This window comes from Lonchura striata, chromosome 3, assembly GCF_050655825.1.
Source record: "Lonchura striata isolate lonStrDom1 chromosome 3, ASM5065582v1, whole genome shotgun sequence".
Lineage (NCBI taxonomy): Eukaryota > Metazoa > Chordata > Aves > Passeriformes > Estrildidae > Lonchura > Lonchura striata.
Genome location: NC_140705.1, coordinates 7,655,489 through 7,681,951, shown reverse-complemented (window position 1 = coordinate 7,681,951; position 26,463 = coordinate 7,655,489). Strand labels below are relative to the sequence as shown.

Genomic DNA, 26,463 nt, shown 5'->3' with positions numbered 1-26,463 from the left:
GCGCCGCGCGCTCTATGGGCCCGGCCCGGCCCGGCCCGGCCCGGGGGAGGCGGCGGCGGCCGCGGGTCCCCGGGGAGCTGACCCGGGCCCGGCTTCGCTGCGGGCACCGAGCGCCGCGCAGCCTCACGGCCCTGCCGCGGCCTGGAGAGCGCCGGCTGGGCCTGGCCTGGCGTGACCCCGTGGGGCGGGGGAGCCGCCGCCGCCGCCGCCGCCCACTGAGGGCTGAGCCGAGGGCCGGGGAGGTCAAGGGCAGGGGGAGCGGCTGACGGGAGAAGGGCAGCCCCGGCAGCCGGCGCGGGGCTCCGCCGCCCGGCCTGGGGGGCTGGAGCCGCCTGCTCTGCTCGCCCCGGCAGGCTCTTGACAGGAGGTGACCGACAGCTTGGGCGAACAGATCTGCCGAGGACGAGATCTCCATAATTCCCTGTGGAAAAGTCTTTTCACACTCTGGTGAGCCTCATTTTTAAGAAATCACCTTGATGCCAGGCTGTCGGGAGTGCGCCCTTCTCCCATCGCGCCCGTCACCGGCAGCGTCCCCCGTGTTTTGCCTCAACCTGCGTTTCCTGTTCCCTGCTCGGTCCTTGGAAAGCTCATTGCTCCCCACCTCCCTCCTTATCGCAGATGCTTCAGAGGGGCGAAGAATACAACGCATTACTCTACACCGGCTGCCTAAATGCTTTTCAAATTACTCACAAACTATAACCCTGTTCATGAACCCAGTCCCTTCTTGTCGATGTAAGAATCATTCTCTCACCACTTGTTGCCCTGTACAGAACTTACGACAGTACGTGCACATAAGCCTGGAAACCAAAAGCTTTGTGAAGGAAATACAGCTGAGGAACACAAGCATACAGCTGTAGGTGACAAAGTCTCAACCTTTTAATTTTCACACTGACTGGTTTGGCACTGCTGGGCAAGTCATTTCAGTGCTTCTTACTTCTTTAACCAAAAAAAATAGTATCATGAAATTACTGAGCACGTGCTTCTGACTGTTAAGTTCAAGCAAGCTTTATCAAAGTATTTTTACTGTTTAAAGATGGAAAGTGCGATAATAATCTAGTAAAGAACAATAAATTTTAAAAACTATTATTCTGTTTTACCTGCATACTCCCACATCTTCCTCTGCAAGATTACAGTCTGTAAAAGTATGGTAGAATGTGTACTTAGAAAACATGCAACAATGACATCAGGCTATATAATAAGAAAAACAGCTTTTTAAATATCCAAGCAAAAACAAAAAATACTGTGACTAGCAGCAATTGTTTAGTTTTATGAGATACTCCAAAATACAGTGCATTTCAGAGTGGGAACTGACTGTCTCATCTGACATTCTCTATTTAGAGCTTGTAATCTACGTTAGCAACAGTGCTTCATCTCCTGCCCCAGAATCACCAGTGTCTTTCAAAAGTAGAGTAGTTCTGCTCCATGAGATTGGTTTTGATAGGTTTGATATCCTTTGTTTCTAAATTTATTTGTTTAAAGGTTATGAAAGGACGTAGTAATTTCATACACTTGTAGATGAAAGGAGTATTTTAATTAAAAATCTACAAGGGGTTTTATGAATGGTATTTGGAAATCACATCTTTTTAGCCTTCAAAAGTAGGAATAGAAGGAAACTACAAGAGACTGCCCCTTACCAAATACCAAGACATATGTTAAGTAACAGTATCACATCATATATATAATGACAAATAATGTACTTTAAAATTTCTGTGCTGTAGTACTGATAGGCCATGAAACTCAGATATGGTTTTCAAATTCTACTGGTCTGGAAACAAATGTTGATCTTCAAGTTTTTGTACTCATCACAAAAAATATCCCCATTTTGGGAAACCCAACAGATGAGTGGCTCAAAAAAGGGCCCAGGCTGCAGCAGTTACAGTGAATGTCATAACTCAGGATTGCAGTCATTGGCAGGGCTGTCTGGGGAAGCTTGCATAACATCTGCTTGCAACATGCCTGATTCAAACCAGCACTCTTCCTCTCATGAACACTGATGACTTTTAAAAAGTAAAATAAACTCAGTCAATATGCAAGCAAAATTATTTTCCTGGGTGCCTCTCCAGATCTGCTTGAAATAACAGAAATTCTCCAACTCAAAAGCTATTTATTCTATATTTGCTAGATATTTATACCACAGTTGTGTCCTTTTTTTAAATTTTTTTTTTTATGTGTTCTGATCTCGTTCCTGTGAGCCATACACAGAGAGCACTCTTTATGATGCCAGAGGGACTACTGTGGAGAGATTGATGTAGTTAAAAATCCCTGATCTCTGCTTTGAACATCTGTAGTGCTTCATTCTCATTGTGTTAGCATGATAGGAAACATGGAAAGACATGCTTCATTTTGGATGTTAACTCCCTGTGTTGTTTTTTGCAGATGGTTTTGTTTGCAGGTTTCTTAGTTGTCTTGTTCCTCTTAGAAGGTGTGGCTGGTTATTTTGACTCAAATAGCTTATGGCATTATAGCTTCCATGTCAGCCTCATCACCATTTTTAGTACTGACAATATAAATAAATCAGTCATAAGTTACAAGGTTTGCTTGGTAGCTTTGATTGGATTTTTTTTAAATGCAGAGAACATGTTAACATAGGATTAATATTTTATATCACACATACTTAGAGACTTAAATGTGGTTTTACAATGAAAGATGAATTACTGTAGAAAGGGATTTAGAATAATTTCACTAATCCAATAATTTACTTGTTCCCATTTTCTCTATCTGTTGTTGGTTCATATGGTGTCATATGAAGACAGAACAGCATTAGAAGCCTATTTAGATTCCCTGCAGCACTTTACATGCAGGAGATGACTGGGGGGGAAAAAAAGTAAGAACTCTTGGTGGTGAAAGACAATGAAAAAAATAGGGGGAGAAGGACTGAAGCCACATTCCACTATGTATTACTTTAAAAAAAAATTGTAGAGCTCATCCAGTTTCAAGATGTCTAAATGCTTCTACAAATAAATGCCATTGGGAAGGACCATATTTCAAATAAAACCAGTTTATAATGAATGCTGAAGCTTACAGCAGTGTTCAATGTCCTTTTAACTCCAGTTGTTCAGAAAAAAGATTAAGGTATCTGAAAAATGTATTAAGAAGAAACCACACCATCTGCCAAGACAGGTACACTACTGGGAAATTGGTAAAATATGAAAAATGACTTGAGCAAAAGAGATGGGGAATGAAGCCATATCGGGACATCATGATGTAAAAAGACGTTAAAAAATTACCCAGGATGGAAAACCTTGTTGCTACATGAATGATACTTAATGACACAAGAAATATTTGGAGATGGATGATTTTGTTATCACATGTCCCTATTTTACCAGGAAATCAAGAATTAGAACAAAAGAAAAAGTCCTTCATCCCTTATTCAGAACTTTTGCAGAGAGTTTCTTTCTTGTAAGGACCAGAGGGCTCTATTCAGTGAATTACCATTTGCTTCAATCATAGGCAATTTACCAGAGATTACTTTGCAATATCTCTGAATAGCAGTAACATTCCAAAGAATGGAAATCAAATCATCTTTTCAGGCCTCTATTTATAAGCTCATATGTGTGCCTCTCAATCATGCTGTCAACTCCTCCTGGTTTCAGTTGAATCTTGAAATAAAAAAAGATTCACAAGAGATCTTGCTTTTGTACACGCATCCTAAGCTTTTTCCTGAGGGGCATGTTAGGAAATTAAGATTGTGTGGTTACTCCTTTGAGAACTGTCCATTATGAAGATAGGCCCATGGGATACCAGTTTGGAAACTTCAAATAAGCAGTGTCCAGGAATCAGGATTGGTACTACCTTGAACTGGAACAGAGAACATGATGCAATCACTCCACATTGCAGGCAGTTTGCTATGTTATTATAGAAGGCTCATTATTTGAAGACTACCATTGTCATTTAAGAGTGGGTAATAGTTATGATTTCAAATTAAACACTCAATGTCCAGTGCCATTATCAGTGCACCTATCTGAAGACTGTTTTCCACACTAGATAATATCAGTGCAACTTGAAGAGGAATCAGAGAGTAGGTTTCTCAGATAACATTAAAAAGGAGTGGTAAAACTTCCCTCGTAATATTTCAAAATCATCTTGCCATCACATCTGGCCACTAGCTTCCATAATGTTTTTCCTGTTGAGCTAAGGTCACAGCAGATAGTTTTTCTAATAATAATAATTGTGTGAAACTCATAGGCTGATGGTATTGTAGCCAGGCATCTGCAGGGTCTGTTTTTCACTATCATTCAGGCTGTAAATTACTTCCATCTTGGACAAAAGTGGCAAATCATCTCACTTTGATGCTTATGATCATTAATCATATGAAAGTAGCACCACCAGCCTGTTACTATGCTGGGTGATGTATAGCTTTGTAGTAAAAACCAGACTCTGTCCTAAAATGCTCACAATAAAAATAAGCATTTATGAACACGTGTGTAGATAAGCTTCAGCACCAGACAAATGTATAATGGCTTGATTAGGATCACATGGCAAGTCCATCAAAAACATTATTGGTTCATAAATCTCTCTAGTGCTCACACGCAATCTTAGGTTTCGAAGTGTGGTTTTTTTTGTTACAGGTCCAAGAACAAGCTCATAAAATACACTACCATGTCATCATTTTAGTTTCACTTAAAAGTGTCTTTGAGAATTCACAATACATTATTTCCAAATGTGTGTTATCTGGTACAAACAGTTGCTCAGTCTGCCTTGAATTTTTCATGGGCTTATGCATTTCACACTTATTTTAAAATTGAAGCTATATTCAATTTTCTTGTGTACTTACAGTCCAAGAGTCCAGCAATGTGTGGATACTTCTTTCAATGCACGATTGTCATTAATGCTGATTCACTCACAAAACATTGACTTGCTTTTCCAGTGCATAGCTGACTTCCTAGAAACATTGGTTCCTTAAGCTACTCCCCTCTGTGTGGCAGCCTAGAAGGTTTAACATTCCTTCAAGGACCATTCATCCTATGCAGAGGAATGTGCTGTCTTTTAGTCAGTGGAATTGCCATTTGCAGGATAACCAGACCCTGTTCTCCTATTTATTTTGCAGTCCCAGTTCCTCACAGTGTGTTCCTACTCTGTGTGCACACACTTCGAAAAGGCTTCAGGCAACAGCTTGTCTCTCAAGTTAAGGTCAATCAATACGGCTGATGTTTAATTATAGGTAGCTGACAGTATCCTCTGGCATAGGCTAACCTTGTTAAATATAAGGTTTAAAAATATCCCTTCAAAATTAATTTTCTGCTTGTTTTTAGATGCCCTGTGTGTGCTGGTTCTTCTGTGACCTTGACAGGTCTGTCGGTGACAGCTAAAACCCTGCTTTACTTTTTCAACACTGAGATTCACTCCTACATTATAAAACAAGTCTGGGGGTTGTCACTATCTTCCACGCCACTGCATCTGATCTCTCCTGACAAAGGGGCAGGAGATGGTTGTATTCATCTCATGAATACCCTGCTAGAGGTTTTTCAGCAGACACAGTCTGGGCTGTTTGCTTCTATTCACCACACGGTAAGAAAAGGACCATTTGCTTCTGTTCATCTAGTGTACTGCCAGAGAATCAGCTGTATTAAATGCACAGAGTATAAAAGGATTTTAGTGATGTCTTGATTGTAACAACATTCTAACTTGAAAATTTCCAGCTTTAAAGAAAATATTTTTTACATTATATAAGAATTGCAGTTCTTTCTTAAGATTTTTGTTACTCCTGTGCTTTGTCAACAGTTTGACTCCTAAGGGAGGACAGCACTACTTAGAAGAGCTTTTAAGAAACCAAATTCACTAGGACATTGAGTCTTACTGTAGTAGGTCAGCATGTCTCCAGCTGTACTCTGATTTCCAGTAATAGACCTAATCTAAATCAATGACACCTCACCTCCTTCTATGCTTACCTTTGGGTCTGTCAAATTGTTGCTGAAAGGGCCCCCAGGAAAGGGTTAAGCATATTAATGAACTTGTGTGTTTAATGAAATGGAGATAGTGCACTTCAAATAGTGAGAGAAAATTTAAAACAGTCCAGCACTGCAAAACAACTTTCTGATGTTTTAGCTTAGGGTTTTGTAAATTCCTTGACTTTTCTACAGTCATGGTATCTGTGGTTTAAGTTCTAAATTTCTAAAACCAGTTTAATGGAATCAGTAACCCTTGTAACAAAGAAGTATCTTCTAAAATGTCAAACTATTTTAAACATTAAACAAAACCAGGGAGAATAGAATCTCTGCAGTCCGTGTTTTGAAATATAAGACTCCATGTATTTTAACGGAAACAAAAGACAAATTTCTACCTTCCCTGAAGATTCATAAGCAGGAGCTCTAATTAGATCTCATGCAGTTAAAATGTAACAATCCAAACTGCCATCAAAAGGATCAGTGCATTGTGACGTGCATTATAAAGAGAAATAAATTATAGCTGTCAAGTGTCAGATTTTACTTCTGTTACTCACCCATCACTGAACTTTGAGACTAAGCATCTTATTTTAATATTTCCGAACAATGTGATTTTAATTGTTGTGATTAAGGGATTGCAGAAACGTGTCCCACGTGAAGACGACACTCAATGAAGTATTACCTCTGCTTTTAGAATTACATTTGATCGCACTTGTAAATTCACAGTGGATTTCCCATTAATTAGTATGAATTAGATAGTTGTGGCTGTTCACTTTAGGTTAATTCTTAATGTTTTACAGTGCATCGCTAATTATTGATGGGGGGGGGGGGGGACGACCCAACCCTTGTTAAACAGCCCGCAGGTGCAAGGGGTGCGTTCACTGTGCTCGGTGGGTGTTTCTAGGGGCTGGCAGCTTCCCCGCGGTATTGGCCTTGGATGCTTGCATAGCTCCTGGCACCACCACGGGACCTCCTCGTCCCGCAGAGAGCGGCTTCTCCAAGGCTCAACAGAGCGCAGAGAACTCGGCTCAGTCCTTCCCTCCCCGAGGATCCCATCCCATTTTCCCGTTTGATTCCCAGACAGCGCGCCGCTCTTTTGTCCTCGGTGCGAGGCCGCGGCTGAGCTCCTTGTGACGGTGTCAGCGCTGGCCCGTAACTGGCGCCCGCCGCACGATGAGCCGCTCCCGCTCGCCAAAGGGCTCAGCGTGCGCTGCTCCGCCGGGGCCAAACACGGGCACCATTCCCTGCTGTTGTAGGTGCCGCGGCTTGACAGACGGACGCTCAGACCGCGGCCTTTGTTCCGCAGTCGGGACTCAGTTCCTGAGACTTCGCAGTCTCAGGCCGGACAGGGATGTTTATCTCTGCTGCGTTGCGCCAGCTCCTGCCCAGACACCGCCGCAGCGACGCGGGGGTTCCGGCTCGTAAAGGCGGGTCGCGGCGAGCCGCAAACACCCCAGCCCTCGCCTCTTCCCGGAGGAGAGGACAGGGCAATCCCCGGGGAAGCCGCACTTCCCCCGGCACAGCGGCAGGGATCCTTACGGAGACCCCTCGGCTCCCCCGCAGCGCCGGGGCGGAGCTCTGCCCGCAGCGCCGGGGCGGAGCTCTGCCCGCCCCGCCCGGCGCCGCCGCGCCTGCGCCGCTCAAGGCGGGACACCGAGGAGTTCCGCGGCGGGCGGTCCCGGGCTGGGCGCTGCGGGACGGGCGGTGAGTTCGCTGCGGGCACAGGCTGGGCAGGCGGCGCGTTTCGCGGAGCCGGTGCTCCCTCGGCTCCTGCGGGCGGGCGGGCTGAGCCTCCCCGCTGCCTCCGCCCTGCTCCGAATCGGCCGCGTTCTTCAGCAGGAGCGACCCTCGGGGGGCCCGGCCTGGCCCTTCCCGGGGCTCCCTGGCGATCTGCCTCCGCGTCGGTACCGGGGTATTGCCTCATCGTCTAAAAATACCTCCTGGCGGGCGGGCTGGGCAGCGGCGGGAGGCGCGGAGCGTGTGCCCGGCCTGGCTCTCGGGGTGCGGGTGAGCTCAGGTGTCGCAGCCGCGGGGTTGTCCCGAAATAGGTTCTTTGACTTGCTGTGCATGAGGCTAATCCACACACAGAGCCAAGGTACTTGATTCATTGCGGTTCTGAGCCGAAAGAAGGGCTGCGTGGTAAATCCACAAAGCCAGCACGGCTGTCAAAACTTCTCACTCTTTATACATGTTAGCAAACATAGACTTTAATGCTCACTGGCTACAAGTTTGCATAGCTCTCTTATTAGTGAGTATTCTGACTTTATTGGTTAAATTGTTTCCTTCTCATGTTAAGTAGTCTGCGTGCTTGGTCTTCTTTTAGGTAGATGGTTTTCTTGAGTTGGTGATCTAAAAGTTGCTTGTCATGATTTGCCCTCCCGAAATTACCATTTACTTACTTAGAAGTGATTTCAGCACAGTTGCTGAGCTGGCTTTATTAGTTTTGTCCTTATCGTTCTGGAAGTTCTGCCCAATGTCCTTGTGGCCTGTAAATTGTGCGTTCTTTGTGTCCACCATCAGTGGTATATCCATCTTCCCGAGCTTTGTTTAGCCTCCTTCCCTTTAGGTCTGTGATCATTGAAGCACGTCAAATCCTAAACCTTAATAAGACAATTCTACAGCCAAGTAATTTATCTTTCTAACACCTGGACATCAAGGTTGTGGACAGGTTTCTTTCTGAGTGCACAGCTCCTTTAGCCAGCTGGAGAGGAAGCATGAATGCTGTGGTTTGTACCTGAGCACATCAGTCACGTTCAGGCCATTAGGTTTGATGCTCATCTTGCTATTAATTTGTACTTGCCATTTCTCTGTAGCCTCCCATCTCTCTGTGGCACAGTACAGTGCAATTTTCAGCTGTAATTTCTGTGCTGTGCTGTGAGCAGCTCTCAACTGGAGAGTTTGTTCTGCCAAAGTTAGTAAAGGGTTAGCAGGCTTTAAGGGAGGGGACTGCATGTCTGCCTTTCACAGCAAGGAAAACCTCACAGATAGTTTCTGTTTTGCTTCTCTTGTGTTAAAATAACTGGAAGTGTGAGCTCAAAAGTATTGACCATAAAATTATTTGCTAGAAAAAAATATGCCTATTGAGGGCTGCCTGTTTGGAACCCCTGGCTGTGAAAGGCCATGCTGGGTCAGTGGCCCATCTTGATGAGGCTGGAAACCCCTGGGGCTGTGTGGGAATGGCCACGAGTATCCTAACCCAAATTAATAGATGTAGCTGTGGTGGGCTGCTGGCATTTGCAGCTTCTTCCCATGTTTTAAATTTAGGTTCTGGAGGTGGTAGTTCAGTTCTGAGGTGCTTTTTGCCACTGACGCAAAAATTACGTACCAAAATTCTTAACATTTTAAACAGCAGCTAGGGATGTCTGTCAGAAGTTGGTGGGAGGAGGTGGTTTGTGCTGGCTGGGTTGACATGCTGAGCTAAAGTGCTTGCAGTGCGTTCTGATGGCTATGTTCTAACAGCTTTTGGCCTTAATAAACATCAATATGCTGTACAGGATGATTCTTCACGTAGAGAGAGATTAACACAAACATTTCTTCTAAGTGTAATTGCTGTTGTACTTTAGAAGGAACAGCAGCTTTCACAGCTGACCAGTTTTGAATACTATTCATACACATTTGAGGCCAGCCTAATGTAGCCAAAGAGCTAATTTGAAGAGCTGCTTCATTGTGTCTGTTTCTTTTTAACAGCTCTGATGACAAGTCACAGAGGATCAACAAAAGCAGATGGCAGGAGGTGGCTCTTGTTGCTTTGGGGAGTAGCATACTGGAGTGAAAGATTAGAAGATAAGCACATTAACAGAAACCACAAAGAATTACTTTGGGCTAAACACAAAAAAAACCCCTACATGTCAGAGTGTTAAAACTGAATTTGAGAGAATTTTGAAAAAAATTACACTTTTTAAGCATTCCAGTTTCACTCTGCTCACTTGATACTGAGAGTTCTTTTTTTCCCATATGCAATACAGAGTTTAAGAGCAACAAACAGATATGCATATAACATCATCATGTACCAGCACAGGCTTGCCTGATAGATGTGGGGCTCTGGCAAAACATTTGTGGGGAAAAAAGACTATACCTCATCTTGTGTGACATGTCAGAGGTGTGCAAAATATGTTTTGACTTAATGCGTAACAGCACCAGTTAAATGTAAGGTTGACTGTTGTAGGGGTTTTTTGGAGACTTGTTTTTCTACAGCATGTATCCCACATGGATTTTAACTTTCAAGTTGAAAGAATACCAGTGTTCAAGTACCAAGAAGCATGAATTAGTACTGCATGTGGTGGGTTTGTTTTTGGTTTTTTGAGGTTTTTTTTTTTTTTATTTGTGCTGCAGTGGATGTTGTTTTCCCCTAAACTCCACATCTTGATAAATTAGATCTAAAAATCATGTAAAATTCATATTAGTGGTGTTGTGCATACTGCTTTGTTCAGGAGTGTGATGGCTGTCACTGCTTAGTTTGATGCCACTACACAATGTCATAACTTAGTCCTGAACCTGCAAGGAGCAGACCATCATCTGTGTAACCATTGGTTGTCAGGGATAACTCTCTGAGTACAGTTGCAACCAAAAATTTCTGGTTTCCTGTGGGTTTTTCCAATTTTAGAGTGATTTTATTTTTTAAGGGTGTTTTTGGGAGTTTCTGGCTTTTTTGCGACTTTCTGTGACTTTCTTCAGAGCATTCAAAAGTGACTGTAATGAGATCAGTGTGGGATTCTTCATTTCTTTTGACTCAGTAGACTAATCCTGTATCATATTTAGTACTTACAAATCCAGGATTTTCATGCCAGCTGACAGTAGGCCAGAAATGATAATTCAGAGTTTCTGAGTTCCACTGCAACAATGTCTTGAGGTAAGGTAGGAAGGCTAGCCTGACGAATCTTGCCCCTTTTAAGTAATGTACAGTTAAGGTGGAGGTCACTCAAATGCCTGCAGTGGCAGTGCAGTTTTTCTGCAACCATCTCATAATACTGTAAAATCAGGGAAGTTTAAGCCATGCTACTCAGGAATGTGATTTTTCTTCCTCCCTTCACAGAGGTATGGGCATGTATTTTCACATCACACTGTTTTATTATTGTGAAATTTATTTTGTACATTTATGAAAAAGTAACCTTGTTCCTGAATGTCTGGAACAGATGTGTGGTTCATGTGTCATTAAATTAGAAACTGCAGGAAAACAAAGAACCATCTGGAGACTTGGTGGGGTGCAAGTTTGAGGTTTCTGGTTAAATGTATTATCAACACAGGAAAAAATATAAAGAGTGCTTCAGCTACAAAAAGAGGCAAAGTGTGATAAGCATTTTGTTTGTTTTGGTTTTAAACCATTTTCTTTTTGTAATTAGGGGAAGCACCAGAATGAAAGACATGGACAATATCAAAACTGTAAAGAAAGAATGGTAGGTGCTAGTTCTCCCCATTTTTGTCTTCCTTTCCCACTGCTGTTTGTGTGTCCTATCATTACTTTTCAACTTCATGTTAAATTCTAAAATACAGTACTTTTACTGTATTCATCTGTTCTACATATAATGAAAGTTAAAAAAAAATCCTGTTGTTTTGCTGAAAGATTTTTAATATACTTGAAGTGTTTCCTAGATGCAAGAAGCTGTGTAAATATTTTAATTTAAAATAGCAAGGCAGCCTTTCAAATTGCTAACTCACTGTGCAGCTCTGCATCTGATGTGGAGGTGTTTGCTTTCCAGTTCTGTTTCTGAGGTAAAGCATAATGAATACCTACATTAATGCTTCAAGTTTCTTTTGTTCTATTAGAAAACTAAAATGCAGACAGAATACTTTTGAAATTTGTTCTTTAAAGTTATTGAGCTTTTCTTTTGTTTAAGATGTTAATCTCCAGGGATTCTTAGTGTTGCACAGGTGCACTGCAAACAATTCCATTTTATGCAAATATATCTAATTAGCATTCCAGTAGGTATTGCTGCTCTTGAATTCAACACAGAGTTTTAGGTAAAATTGGGTAACTTTTGAAGAACTGGGATTTTTATTTTCTGAATTGCTTAAAATAGACTTTTCTGAATCTCCCGTAGGAATAACTCCTGCAATGTTTACGAAAAGCTGCATAATCTTCTTCCTATGCAAAGAACCTATACTGAGATAATCATTCAGGTTGCATATTTCTGCATTTTGATTGATGAAAATCTAACAAACAGCTGTCACATATACAGTGTTCTATAAAAAGATGTGGTTGATGCATCTTTTTTAATACCCTGGTAGTCTCCACAGTGTTGAAGGCTTCCATTGTATTTCTTCAGTGTGCTCCAGTGGTGTTGAGTTACTTGAGTTTCCCTAATGCACTTTTCAAAATGATAATGGTGGTTCTGGGATGGTGCTAGGAATGGAGAGATTCAAGTTGGGGTTGATGAGTAAATCTTAGGGCAATTTTCTTGATTTTTTTAAAACTTACAGCAAAGGAACCCAAGCTTGTATCACAGAACTGCTTTAAGGAAAGCCTTTCATTGATGTGCAGCTAGGTGTATGATGGCTAGAAGTATGAATAATTTAACTTGCATTCCTGGCTCTGATACCAAGTTTAGAAGCTTTGCATAGATTAGTTCATCTTTTCTCATGATGGTTCTTTAGCTTGTGCTTTTGAAGTGCAAACTGTAGCAGTTAGAGACTGGTAAGAAGTTTATAGAAAAGGCACAATGTCAAGTTGACCTGATGCTTTGTACTCAGTAAACTGAGTAAGCTGGGTGCAGGGGAGTGTGCCTTCTATACTTATTGGTACTGAGATTTTGAGGTATCTACTTGTCGTCTAATATGTCCTCTGAGGAGTCATTTTTGCTTCTATCTTTTTTTTGCAGGGTGTGTAAATCAGGAACTGATGATCAGATTTTGAATGGTACAGAACAAAACTGTGACTACTTTGTAGATAACCTTTTTGAAGAAGCTCAGAAGGTTGCTGCTATGTGTGTGCCCCCAACTACAGTCAAGAACCAGGTAGGTAGTGAAGAAAAAAATAGTCATGTTTGTTGTAACAGCACTCCAGGACTATTCTGGAAAACAGATACCAGAAGTCCAGCAGTCTTTTCCAGTGCATCAGTAAAAAAATGCACACAGAATTCAGAAAGGTATAGGAACAGCCTCCCATCTCCCAGTCAGCCAGGCCTTTACTGCTGGACTTTTGGCTCTCACTGCTCTATGGTCGGTTTAGAGTCATTCTAGAACTGATGCTGGCACTGGCTAATGTGCTTCTGCTTTATTAGGAAGGAGAGTGAGGTGAGCAGGAGTTCAAGGAATGACAAGTACTGTTACATAAGAAGTTATTTAAGGAGCTGCAGCCTTTTTATGCAGAGGCATAGCCCAAATATTTTTCATTTGGTCTTATTCATATAATTATGGTTGTAGTGGGATGTTCAGTGTGGGTTTGTATCTCAGTGATTTTGTCCTTTTCGTGTTTTTCTGTGACTGGTAAGGGGAGGGAGAAAAGGCCATGTAGAACAAAGATGACAAGAAGAAATTTGGAGTGGGCATTGCTAGAAATTATGTTCATAGATCCTTAATTGACCCTGGAAGAAATGAAATGTCAAGAGCAATATCTTAAATTGCAGTCCTGAAATAGTGTTCCATGGCATTAGTTATGTCAATGCTTAAATGCGAAGTTGGTGTGGAATAATTAGTCCATATTAAATTTGCATTCTGGCTCACTGTAGGGGAGCCTTCCCAAAATTAGAACTCTTTCCATATGCATTGGTGTCATGAGGCACAAGAGTTTTTGATGGAATCTAATCTTGCTCAGTGCTGTTTACTTCTTTTGACAGATCACCCAATGGAGAGACAAGGAATTCTATTCAGCAGTTTGCACTTGCTGTTTATTTATGTAGCAATCACCTAACAAGTAAAACTGAAAAAAAACCAAGCCCAAACTTGTCAGGTACTATCAAGCCTCATTCAAACTAATTTTCAGCTGAGGTGAATTCTGCATTTGTGGCCTCATCTGTGGCCAAGTATCTGTCAAGTCGGTGTTATTGCAGGGATCAGACCTTGATAACCAAATGCTTTCTTGAATGGCATGGTGCATTAATATGAAAATGCAATCTCAAATATCCATCTTACAGTTGGAGAGATTTCAGTAAATATTGCAATGGCTATAAGTTGGAGTAGTAGATGATTTTTGGCAACGTTAAGGAATTACTGAGAATTTGTTTTTGCATTCCCCTAACCACCAAGGTTTTGAATACGTCCAGGAGTTCCAGGGTAACATAAGTGTATGACTGTCTGAAAGTAAATTTTCTGATACTTGCTTAATTTCCTGAGTGAAAGGCTTCTGCATGCATCATCTAAATGCCTTTACTTTGAGAAAATCCTCCTGAATGATTGGAACAAGGCTTTACCCTAATAAATCCCCAGCTGGACTATTCTGGCACTTGGTGTTCCAACACCAGGCATGTATGCTCTCAAATTAGCTCTTGAAGAGTTGCAGCTGGCTGGGATAGTCCAGCTCTTTTTTTTTTTTTCCTCTGCTGAATTGAAGGAGTGTTCTTGATTTAGGAAGCCTAAATGATTGGGGGAAGGTTTGTTTATAACCCTGATTGACACAAGATACTTAGAAATGTCACTTACCTCTTGCAGTTGCTGTGCCTGTTGGCATGGGGCCAAGGCAGATTACAGTGAGCCTGCTCTCAGTATTTTTAGCCTATGAAGTGGATGATTTATAATCACAGGGTATGTGGGTATACCAAGCTTCTTTTTCATCAGTGTTATAATGAGAACTGTTTTTACTCTGTAGGTTGATGTAATCATTAAACTTTGGAAAAATGGGTTTACGGTAAATGACGGTGAACTTCGGGGCTATGCTGATGTTGCAAACCAGCAGTTCTTGGAGTCCATTAAAAAGGGGTAAGCGAGTTCTTAACCAGCCTGAGTTAATGTGCTTTGGGTAGCACTTAGCTTATGCTCTAAATTTTTTACGTGGCTTTGCTGCACTGCAGTGTCCCTGTAGGAGCACAGGCCCTGCCAGTCTCGTTCCTGCAGTGCTAATGGCTGTTGGAACATCAACAGGTTTAACACAGCTCTCAGTGGCAGTAGTTGTACAGTTCCTGATGAATAGATAAAAGCCAGCGTTGGCAGGGGGCACAGCAGGTGCACAGTGAAATAAAGAATAAATCAGTGCCCAATAAGAGCTACAGATCAAATGGTATTTTGACTAATGAACTCGGTGCACAAGAGGTTGACCATTTCTGGTTTTATGGTCTTTGTTTTCTTTTTGTTGATGAAAAGCCTTAAATGGGCACAGATGTTCTATGTAGCATCAAGCAACTCTGATCAGTCTTAAATTTCTGACATTTTTCCAAGTGCAAACTTGCTGTTGTGTATATATAACAATCTTACATAAATTCCTGTGTTAATAGCCATCTTTCATGTTTCCCTGTGTTAAAAGTTTACATGCTGTCCTGATTTCTTCTACTGTTTGCAGTTGTTGCTTTAAAAAGGAGTTTGACCATACTAACCAGTGTTATTTTGAGCCTTTAATTTGTAGTCTGTTTCTTCACCCCATACAAATCGAGAGGAGAATATAATTTTATGGATAATGTAATTTAATACCTCCTTATCAAGCATGTGAAATTACTAAGTCATTATGTTCTTCTTTTCCATATTTTGCTAGGCCACCAAAAATACTAACTTTACACTATTTCTCTTGTATGTCTGTCACCTGTGTTAGTTGTAAGAGCAATTAACTGCACTGTTTAAAGCTCTGTGTGCATTCATCAAAAGTTTGCCACTTTTATTCCACTGTTTGCCTGTGAAGATGCTAATTATGAGATGGTTTCTGCATAATCATTGATGGTGGAGAAGCATTTAGTACAGCCCCTGTGCCAGCTGAGCCCCACCACCCAAAATTGTACTGTCTGCCTCAGAGCTCAGAGACAAAGACATTGTTGTATTTTGCTTCATGCAATTAAAGCATTACCAGGGTGATGTTACTGCACTAAAGAGTGGAGCTGTTAGTGATTATATAATTTTTAGAAGCTGAGATCTGTGTTTGTCATTAAATACATTGTGTCTAAACTCAGTTCTTCCTCTTTAAAAGCCTTTTTTTTTTTTTTCCCCATGGAGATAAAATAATTAAACCTTTTGCAGCAGTGTATGGCAACACTGAACTTCCTACACATTATGTGTTTAGAGTGGTAACTGCTGAGTAAATTTGAACATCATTCAACAACTTGCATCATAGGGTTTTTTTTAATTATATATTTTCTAGTTAATTTGCTGTTCAGGAACTTGTTATTTGTTATTCAGGAAGTTATTTGTATGCTATGCACTTAACCTAACTCTCAGTAAATACTTGTGAAATTATTTTTTAAAAGCAGCATCCTTGAAATGCCAAATCATTGGTCTATTTTGTATACTGAAAACAGGATAGTATTTTTTTTTTGACCTTTTGTTTTTTTTTTTTTCTTAAGGGAATTGCCTTTTGAGCTGCAAAAGGTTTTTGATAAGGAGGAGGTAGAAGTGAAAGTGGAAGATAAAAAGGATAAGGTGTATCTGTCATCGAAAAAGCCAATGTTTCATCCCTTTTCTGGACATGGTTACAGATTAGGAAGGTGAGTAGGCTGATGTGATCTATTAGTAGCTGAAGGGAACTATACCTATGGTGAAGGACCAAAATTCAGGTGGCAAGTGGTCTCTCGAGTTTTCTAATCTAAGCTCCTGCTCAAAGTGGGGTCATCTGTGGGAACAGATGAGGTTACTCAGGGTTTTATCCAATTTGGTCATGAAATCCCATAAGAGCAGTGGCTGTGCAGCCTTCTTGAGTGCTGGACTGTTCTTATGGGAAGGATTTTTTTCTGTATATCCAATCTGAATGCCTCTCATTGGAATTTCCACCATAACGAGCATCACCCCCTCCTGCAGATCCTGGAAGGCTGCTTTTAGATGCCCCACAACCACCACTATCTCTGCCACAGGCTGAACAAGCTGCTCTCCTCTAGCATCTGCTGACAGTATGAGTGCTCCATCCTGCAGGCATCTTGGTGTCTCTCCATGAAACCTGGGGGATAATTGGCTCCCACAATCCATTGGATGTGTTGCTGTGTTGATACAGGCAGGAAGCTTTTGGCTTTCTTTGTTCAAGGTCTCAATATTAGCAGAATTGTTTCCAGCTGGAATGCTGTCACTCTTCCATTCTGTGATTTTAGAGAAAAGAAGCTCTTTTTAAGCTATATTAATAATAGTTTGAGAAGGGTTGGCGGGGGGAGTATGACAATCCCATAAAGAGAACTAAAGAGGTAAGAGATTATTCTGCATTCTCTTAAAATTGTTCAGTAATTATGTATTGCAGTAAGGCATTTTAGCATTCTGCAGTGATCCATGTCTTTTTTGTAGTTGGAGCGTGTCAGCCACTCATGCCAATGCTAAAACTGAACTTGATTTACAACCAAACAACTATTGTATTTTGGAAGGCTGTTTTAGGGCGAAACGCCATGAGTTCATTTATTTGATCCCTGTGACTTTTGCTTACTCCAGCCACATTATCTGTTTGACATATCCCTGTCATGCAAGACTTGTGTACCTATAAATGCAGGCTTCAGCCTAGAGACCAGGACATGTTCAGTGACCGGGTGGCATTGCTGAGTGACCTGCAGCCTGGGGTTTCTAAGCTCAGGTGCAGCCTTAGATGAACAGCTTGTTTCAATTAAGTAGGAAGGGTTTGGCTGCAAAGGCCCAGAGCTTGTGCTGAGGGAAAGCCTGACCTGAGCAGGAGCAGCTGAGGCAGGGGAATAAGATAATGTGCAGAGCAAAAGATTGATAAAGATAAAGGGTGAGTGGTTCCAGGCTGACTCAGAGAAACAATTATCTGTTTTATGAGTTTCATCTGTTTCTGTAGTACAGTCCATTCAGTTGCTCCATGCTTGAGTAGGTGCAATGGGGAAAACCTTCCCTTGAGAGATAGGTGAGTTGCTGCAAGACTTGCTTTTGATGGCATGGAAATCCTGAGCAAGTGGGGGTCAAGAACTTAACCTTATTTTATCTACAAGTAGAGCTGTTTATAACAAAACAAAAAGATCTTCAGTGTGCTGACTTTCTGCTGCTAACCAGTGCTAATTGCTAGGTTTTTCAGTCACTTGTGCTCTGCCATGCCTACAGCAAGTAATGATCTTGCTTCCCAGTAGGCAAGTTAGGTTTCAGAAACATGCTAATCTGTGAATTTCAGTTGACTGGTCTTGTACACTGAGACATTCTACAACTTGCTCAGCATTTTTTATTTCTTTCCTACTCTTGCTTGTCTATTCTGTGCTGTGCTGTCAAAGCCTTTTCCTTAAAAACAAGTAAATATTAGTGCTGATGTTGGAAACATGAGCCATACGTGTTCCTACTCCATCAAGTAGTGATCACTTTCTGCATTATAAATGTCCATTGCATGAATACACCACACTTGCAGCAGAAAAGCTTTGTGGGGCAGCAACAGAGCTGGCTGAGACCTGGAACAAGTTTTAAGCTATAGAACTCCTTTTCTACAGTTGCATTTGTATGATTAGTCAGAAATGTGAGAGACAAATGACTGAAGAGTTTACTTTAGCTTATAGCCTAGCTAAGCATCTGCTTAACAAATAAACTTATAAAATTAATGCTGTATATTTTGTCAGTGTTCCCAGGTGAAGGGATTTTGTAATGGATGAACCATTAAGAATTGGTCTATTGACTAGTTCTCAAAACTTTTGTTGGAGGCTCTAGAAATAACATACACGTTGATACAGCTCAGATAAACTTGATCCTCTGCCTTTTTGTTCTATAGGAGAAATAAGATGTATCAAAATTTTCCAATGTAGCTTATGAACCTGTGTAACTAATAAGTATACTTTATCTATCACTGTCCAGCTGACTTTCATAGTTTGAAATTGATTAGATTTCCATCCCCACTTTTCTATTGAGCTAATCTATGCATCTTTGAGACAGCCTCAGAAACATGTTAATTAAACTATTGACTTGTAGCAAAGCGAGCTTGCTCTGTAACCTCATTAGGCTAAAGCATTGTGTGTCAAGCTGCCTAACTATCAGTCAGGGTAAGGCATGATACCTGACTGCTGGGCCTTTTCTTGCCACAAAACTGGCAGGGTGCTCTTACATCTGTTCGATCTCTAGTTTACATCTTCTGTTGATAATTTTATAAAAGGAATAAGGCTTAAAAGGAGTAACAATGCTTCAATCTCAGGCTAATAAGACTTAGACTCTTGGGTTTTGGCTTTAGTCAAAGCTCCCACCACTAGATGGCTTTATCTGTCAGTTCTGCAAGAGAAAAGTTTTTTACATATAGAAGGGCTTTAAATCTTGGTGATATGGATGTTCTGACTTTCTCTTAGAGCTTCACTTAATGTGCTGGCTTCAGTCTCACACACACTTGCTATCGAAAGAATCACCTCCAGTGCCTGCTACATATGGAGATGTGACTATGAGAGAAGCTGATTTGGGAATGACACCAAAATCTGTGTTCATGCAAGGCAGTTGTCTGAGCTACAGCTGTGACTGATGTAGCCCAGCCTGAGCCAGACACTACGGTTGAGCACTTCTGCAGCCTCTGCTGTCCTGGAGGTAGCCCGAGTGAGTTCTGAATCAGCAGTATCTGAACCAGCAACTAAACAGGGAGACAGTAAGAGCTGGGCATTGCTGGACTGAAGTATGACTTGAAATTTAATTTTTTTTTCTCTGCTTGCAAAACTATTTAACATTATCCTCCTGGTACTCAAGCTTTTATTCCTGACCTGGAGCGCAATTAAGTTTTATTTTGTATTGAGGTCAAGTATGAACAGAAGTTGTTTGTGCTAGTGAGGCAGGTGGGTGCTAGTACACCACTTGTACTAGTAATACCAGAATATTTTACAGATGTGACTCTTGTAATTTGTTGGTGCCAAGTCCTTGTGCCCCAGCTGATTTCTGTGCAATGCAAAACAGTTCTGTACCTCTTATCTGTCTCCAGTCACAGGGTACATCTCTTAATGCTGAGTTTCTGTGGAAGATACAAAAAAGTGCCTCTGCTGGCTGATACCCTAGAAGTTAGGGCAGCACTTAAATGGGCAGTAAAAGTTTCTGAAATACCTCTGACTAAACTTGCGAATGTGACTCCAGCATTATTAGCCTGAACATATTAAGTCATTAGCTAATAATAAATTAGCTGTGACTTTTTTGCCTTATGAATAAACTAATACAGGTACAAGAACATAAAAATGAGTTTTGACTGCAGAGCAGGTGTGCAGTATAGTTAAGACTGTTACTCTGTGGCTATCAGTTACCCACTTCTCTCTCAAGAAACTGTAACTCGCCAATTTTCTGTGCAAAGAGCTTTTCTGCAAACTGCCATGTAGTGTTCATGTAGTCTGTGACCACAGCTGAGCTCAGAAGAGAAATGGTAACTCCTTAAATCTCTGCTATTGTTCTACAAGCAAACATCTGGTTATACTCACAGGAGCTGAGAATGTGCCCATTGGATCAGGCCCAGTGAGGACTTACTTAAACTGTGCATGCTGAACAAGCTTAGTCATGAAAGAAGCACTAAGCTCTAGGCATTTCTTCAGCATAAAAAAATTTGCCAGCAGTTTTTTTTATTGTTTGTATTTTAAGACCATTCACTTGGACTGAGGTCCATGTATTCTGTCAAGTCATTTTATGAATCTTTGCCCCTATGGTTCTGTCAACTGCTGAAAATGCCTTAGGAAAACAAAACCCAACTGCTGTGTACATCAGTCTGGATTTTTCACATTAAGTCAAGTTTTTCTGATAGATGAGTAATTCTTCTAAGCTGAGATGGATGATGCTGAAGTCTAAATCAAGGCTAACAACATTCAGTTAAATTGAATTACTGTAATCACATTACGCTGAAAATTAATTTTGAGTACGCAAATTCAATACTCAACCACCTTAAAAGTCTCACCTGTGTGATTAGAGTACAAAAATGCATGAAGAAGCTTCAGACAGTTTTTTATCTTGTATATTCATATTTAATCCTCTGGCATTTAAAGTTCCTTTCCATTTTATAAAAATGTTAAACACAAGCAAACTGAAATTCTTTAGCATGTTTTAGTCTTTAAGGAAAAATAATGGCATATGTGTAGGAAAAAAAAATAAGGAAGAAAGAAAAAAGCTGATATTTTTGTTAGTGTTTCTGTATTTGTTAAAATAAAAAGTCATCAGTGCACTTCTGCTATGGGGCAGAAGTCTTCAGAAGCAGAGGTCTGGGGGAAGTTTGAGTTTGCATGTGAACACAGAAGTCATAACCTCATGTGGCTTTTCTTTCAAGTGCTACTCCAAAGATAATCTCTAAAGTGAGGGATGATCATCCAGGACCTGATGACAAAAGACACCTGCCTTTAGTACCCTTGAATGATTTGGAGCCTATCACCAATGTCCAGATCTGGTTAGCTGATGGGGAAAGGATAATTCAGAAATTCAATGTTTCTCACAGGTAAGATTTATTTAACCATTGTCATATATATTTGCATCTGAACTATTAGTCTTAATGCTTATATATTTAAGTCTTTAACTTTTATGCCTAATCTATCTCCTCAGTTCACTTAGCATTGGGCTGCTCTTCAGTTGTATTTGGAAAACCTCTGAAATCTTGAGAAATCTTTTAGCTGATAAGAGAGCATAAGAGAAATATGAACTGTTAGAAGTGAGTTCATAACTGAGTGTAAAGGAAAATCTGAGGAAATTGTAGGAGGTTGGTGCAGATTAGTGAAAGTTAAGGTGTACATATTGCTTGTTACTAGAAGAAATAGCTTTTAACATGATGGATCTCTCATTAACCAACTACATCAGGAGCAAATGGCTTAGTAAAAAGCCTGCTGGTCATTGGGCATAGGCAGCACCACATGTGAGAGCTGGGAAAAGAGTTAAGCCAGAGAAACCTCTTGGGAGGGCTGGAGTTGGTGCACTGGGCAGGGAGGTTCATCCCCTGCTTGTCAACATGGACAGAATAGAATACACGCAGTGTGTTTAATTCTTAATTAATAAAATTTATGGTTCCCAAAGAGGCTTAAAAATGAGGATAATGTCAGAAGGTGTCAGCACAGTGCATGTATGCAGGAGTTTTGAGAAAGTGAGATTAACACCTTACCATTAAATTGTAGAGCTGCTGTCTTTAGAGACCTTTCTCAGATCCAAATTTGAGAAATTACTGCAGTACTGTACGGTCATGTCATGTGGAAAGGATATGTTGCCTGTGCTTCTCTGTGAAACAATTTAAAGGTATCACAGGTTTAATACAACCCAGGCTGCTGTCAAGATAAACTGTGCATGTCTGTGCCTGGTCAGAAGGAAAGCTGAGCTGTTGAAGGTTAATGACTGTAGTGTTTTCTTTGACTTGTACTAATTTATTACTGTTAGTAGCCTGAGATACATACTGAAACACTGTTGTGATGTACTGCTGAAGGGTAAATGGCTATTTTAATTATAAATACTTAATTGAAGGGCTTAATATTTCAGTGATTCAAGATCCTACACATTTAAGTATATTTAGAAGCTTTTTGTCTTCATACTAAATAGCCATTTGAACAGCTGCTGAGTGCTTTTGAGAGGAAAAAAACATCCTAGATAAGCAGAAAAACAGCTTTACTGTTGTAATACTTTTTGAAGTACTGTGCAATAAATATTCTATCATAACATAGCCTCTCACCACAAGACCAGCACGTTTGTGCTGTGTACACAGTACTTGCGTATAACCTTATAAGAACCAGAGGGAAATCCTTTTAGAGCACATATCCTTAGGAGTGATGATTGCATACACAGCACTCCTTTCAGTGCACAAGACAGTCAGTTATTTGTTAACTAAGGTATAGATTATTAGCTTTAGCACATATGTAGCATATTACCCAGTGTCTGGGTAAATTGATGACTTTTAGCTTTTTGCAGTTAGATTGTGTAGGTGCCACAGTAACTGCTGGCTTAGATATGCGTTGATTACTGGTGAAAGATGGGAGCAGAAGCACAGGAAGCATTGTAGTGTTGCACTATGGGGAATTGAGACATGAGAGTGCAGCAACTAGGAGAGCAGAGCTGTAGGAATAGCACACAGAGCTGTGTCCTGGATTGAGTTGTGTCCCCTCTTCAGCACTTACTATGTTTGTGTGACCCTGGAGCATAAATTATGGAACCTGGAAAGGAACTTGTTCACCCTGAAACAGAGAGCTTGTGGCTAATTGCTTGAGTTGCTCTTGGAACCCAATGAAATTTGATACAATGCATGTAGACACCTGTAAATGTCCAATCAAAAATTTAGTCCTGCTTGAGGTTTTTCAGGCTCATGACTTATAAGACCAAGCAGTGTCTCTATATTGAGATCTGCATGCACAGGAATTAGTTTTTATTTTGTTGGCTGTGTCTGTCCTGGTGAATGTGGCTAAGGCATGGAAACTATTGGGCATCTGTGCTGCTAAACTGTTAGGATGGCATTGCCCCAAGCCAGCCAGCACTCCTCAGTCAATACCTAGCCATCCATGGTTCAGCTGTTAGCTCAGGTCCTGGACCATTCCCAGGAGACAGTCAATCTCATGGAAGACCCTGTGCGTGGCGGGGAGGAAGGATGAATTTAGGAATTTGCCAGCAGCCGGTCTGCCAGTTGGCCTCAGGACCAGAGAATGGACATTGACACTATGTTAATTTTATTCATACAGATGTATCTTCTCATCTTCCTTTTAATTAAAATGATCGACAATTAAATTAGTCGATCCTGATTCTTCCACAGCAAAACTTCTGTCTTGCTCAGTTGTTGCAAGGCTCTTCACAAGCGGATTGAATCTGTAGTGAATTCACCATTCCCCTGCTTTGGGAGGATGGGACTATACTTAGTCCATGTATCAGCTGTACAAATAGTTTTTGCAACCCCTTTTTCTTTATTTTTATTGTGGTTCCGCTACACGAACCACACACTGGAGGCATTTATTCTAGCTTTTGGCTACAGAACCCTCAGGTAAGAGCTCCACCAGCTGGTTAGGAAATGGTAGGTTTGTCTAACTACATCGGAGCCACAGTGGTGCATTTGAGTGCTCAGAATAAGATACCCATGCTTGTCCCCTTGGAACTACTCAGAGCATGCAGACCTTGGTCCTTGCCTCCCAAGTGGATCGGGCATTTCAGGACTCCACCTCATCTGTATTGCTCCAGTTCTGTGCTATCATGCACTCCATGCAGTGGTATTTCATTCCTGTCCCATGGTGGCTGTGTTATGCACGTGTGTGGGGATTGCAGTGCCAAAACTCTAATGCGGAGTTTTTCTTACTCTCTTCTCAGAATCAGCCACGTCAGAGACTTCATAACAAAGTATCAAGGATCTGAGGGAAGTGTTCCCTTCACACTGACGACCTCCCTGCCTTTTCGGGAGCTGCAGGACGAGACACTCACACTTGAGGAAGCAAAGTTGGAAAATGCCGTTGTTGTTCAGAGACTTCGGAAAACAACTGAACCTTTCAGACTCTTAGTGATAAAAGCACCTGACAATGACTACAAAAGTGCTGCTACACCTAATGGACAACTCAAGAATGAGCAAAAAAATGCTATCAATAGTACAAGATCAAATTAGCTTTTAACTGACCAAAAATTATCTGCAGGGTGAACTAGGCAAAACCAAAAATGTAACCAGCAATATGTGGATGCCCTCACATCCTCATGCACTGTGCTCTTAGAGAGCAGAATGGGTGCTGTGCTGTCATCTGCTATAACAGAGGTATTTTCAGCTAAATTGGGTGTTCAAAGCCTGGCTGTATTATGTAGCAGAGGTAACTGTACAGCATATTATCCTTAGAATTTCCTTAGGTAAAAAGCTTCTTAGTATTTAATAAGTGGGTCTAGGTGGAACAGTTCTCTGAGACTTAACTACTGATAGCACCTTTTAAGGAAAAATAGTATTTATTTTTGCACTTTGGACTAAAGTGAAGCATTTCACTTACATTCTCGTGTAAACTGCTGCAGTTTGCATTCTTCTCACAGTAACTCTTTGACAACCAATACTGCAGGCAAGCTCACATTTGAACTCTGCCTTGAAAATCTTCAGGATGTAACTTTTATCACAAGATCTACAGTGTAATAATGTTCTGTCAAGTCTTCACATGGTGGTGGGTGCATGTGTGAGAAGATACAAATGAGATAGTTTGGTGCATACTGCATATGAAGTGCCTCAAAGTAAGCTCTGAAGGAATTGTTCTGATCAATGGTTGAAGTGGTTTCTGCTTCTTTTGGGCTGCTACGGGTGTCTTGCAGATCAGGTGACGTTAAACTACCTAGCTCAATAGCATAGGGACCCACTTGTAGCTTTGTCACACAGAAACTTCAGCTTTTTTGGCTATTACCAAGCAGGAGGGACACAGTTGTTTTTGTACTGTTTATCTGCCTCTGTCCTGAACTGCCCAGCTGATGGAGACAGTAATTGCATGTGGTCAAGTTTCAAAGATGTTGAAAATCCTTACTTGAAAATTGACATTTTTCTCTCCACTTTGCCCCATTTCCATCCAAATCTTTTATTTTGCTGTTCACTTGAGGCATAACATTTGTAGCCAATTATTCCATGTTTTGCTAAAAGAGAAAACAACAGAAAGACTTAATATTTTGTACTGTGTTTACTAAACATGTGGGTTTGTGAATGGAACTAAAATCTCCAGGTAATACATATCCCAGGATCTTCAATGAGTCCTGACTCCTCTGTGCTACCTCTGCCAAAGGATGGGTGTTGGGGTGGTACTTCTTTTGTATGGTTAAGTAAAAGTTGGGTTTGGGTTTTCCTGGTTTTGTTTTAAATAGAAAATTACTTCATTTGAGCAACTTGTATTCGAAAAAGTAGTGAGACTTCAGTCTAGGGATGTACTCTCCTTCATTCCCAGGGTTATAAAACTGGTTTGCTTCAGCATCTCTCATGGTGTGTTTGAAATGAAAGTCAACTGGGCAAATATCTATTGTGTCCTCGGAAAGCAAATCTCTGGAAACTATGCCTTTAAATGCTTTCCAGTGCTATAAACTTCCTGTACTACTGTGCCATTCAGGTTTATGTAGCAAGTAGTACAATTAAATTTTCTTTGCTCTTGCACTGATTCCTATATGAAAAAAACAAAAATATATGTGCAGACAAATATATTAGTAAAATTGAAAAGACAGACCACCCTACAGACACAGCTCCAACCTTCAATACGCAGAGCTTCCTGAAAAGGGAATTTAATTAATCAGTGCTTCCAAATTTGTCTTAATATAAAACCTAGTATTAGAAAAGCACATGTGGTTGATTGTGAGCTCAGTTGTTATATCTAAAAGGTGCATGAAATGTCAAAATTAACAGTGTACTACTATTCATGCATTTGCAGCACAAAAATTTGAAGAAATAGTGCAAGATTGAAATTGAGGGGGGGAGTGTAAAATTCTGAAGTGGGTAAATTTTGCTTGCTATCCATTGGAAGGAATAATAAGTATTTTGTATTTGAACATTGATTCATATCTGCTACCAGCATTTTAAGAGATTGGACAGTTAGCTGCTTTACTAAAACCAACTGTCTGACTGCAGCTTTGGTGTACTTAAGTGTGCATTTGCAGTTTGAAAGTGTCATGATCTCATTTACAAAATGAGAGAAAATCTTTGAAAAGTCTGAAGTGATGC

At 40.9% G+C, this 26,463-nt stretch overlaps 1 protein-coding gene across 4 annotated transcripts; it reads left to right on the top strand.

The window, feature by feature from the left end:
• Positions 1-250: 250 nt before the first annotated feature.
• On the top strand, positions 251-25,508 carry UBXN2A (UBX domain protein 2A). 4 transcript variants are annotated; one of them, XM_021529788.4, is made up of 8 exons: positions 251-447; positions 5,253-5,508; positions 11,222-11,275; positions 12,698-12,833; positions 14,623-14,732; positions 16,298-16,438; positions 21,127-21,291; positions 24,117-25,508. In XM_021529788.4, the coding sequence occupies exons 3-8, from the start codon at positions 11,235-11,237 to the stop codon at positions 24,403-24,405; spliced, it is 882 nt and encodes a 293-aa protein (XP_021385463.2). In that variant the 5' UTR covers positions 251-447; positions 5,253-5,508; positions 11,222-11,234; the 3' UTR covers positions 24,406-25,508. The 4 variants fall into 4 exon arrangements, with proteins under 4 accessions (XP_021385463.2, XP_085432392.1, XP_021385461.2 ...); XM_085576266.1 differs by lacking the exon at positions 5,253-5,508 and having other exon boundaries at positions 267-447; XM_021529786.4 differs by lacking the exons at positions 251-447; positions 5,253-5,508 and adding an exon at positions 7,525-7,586.
• Positions 25,509-26,463: the final 955 nt, after the last annotated feature.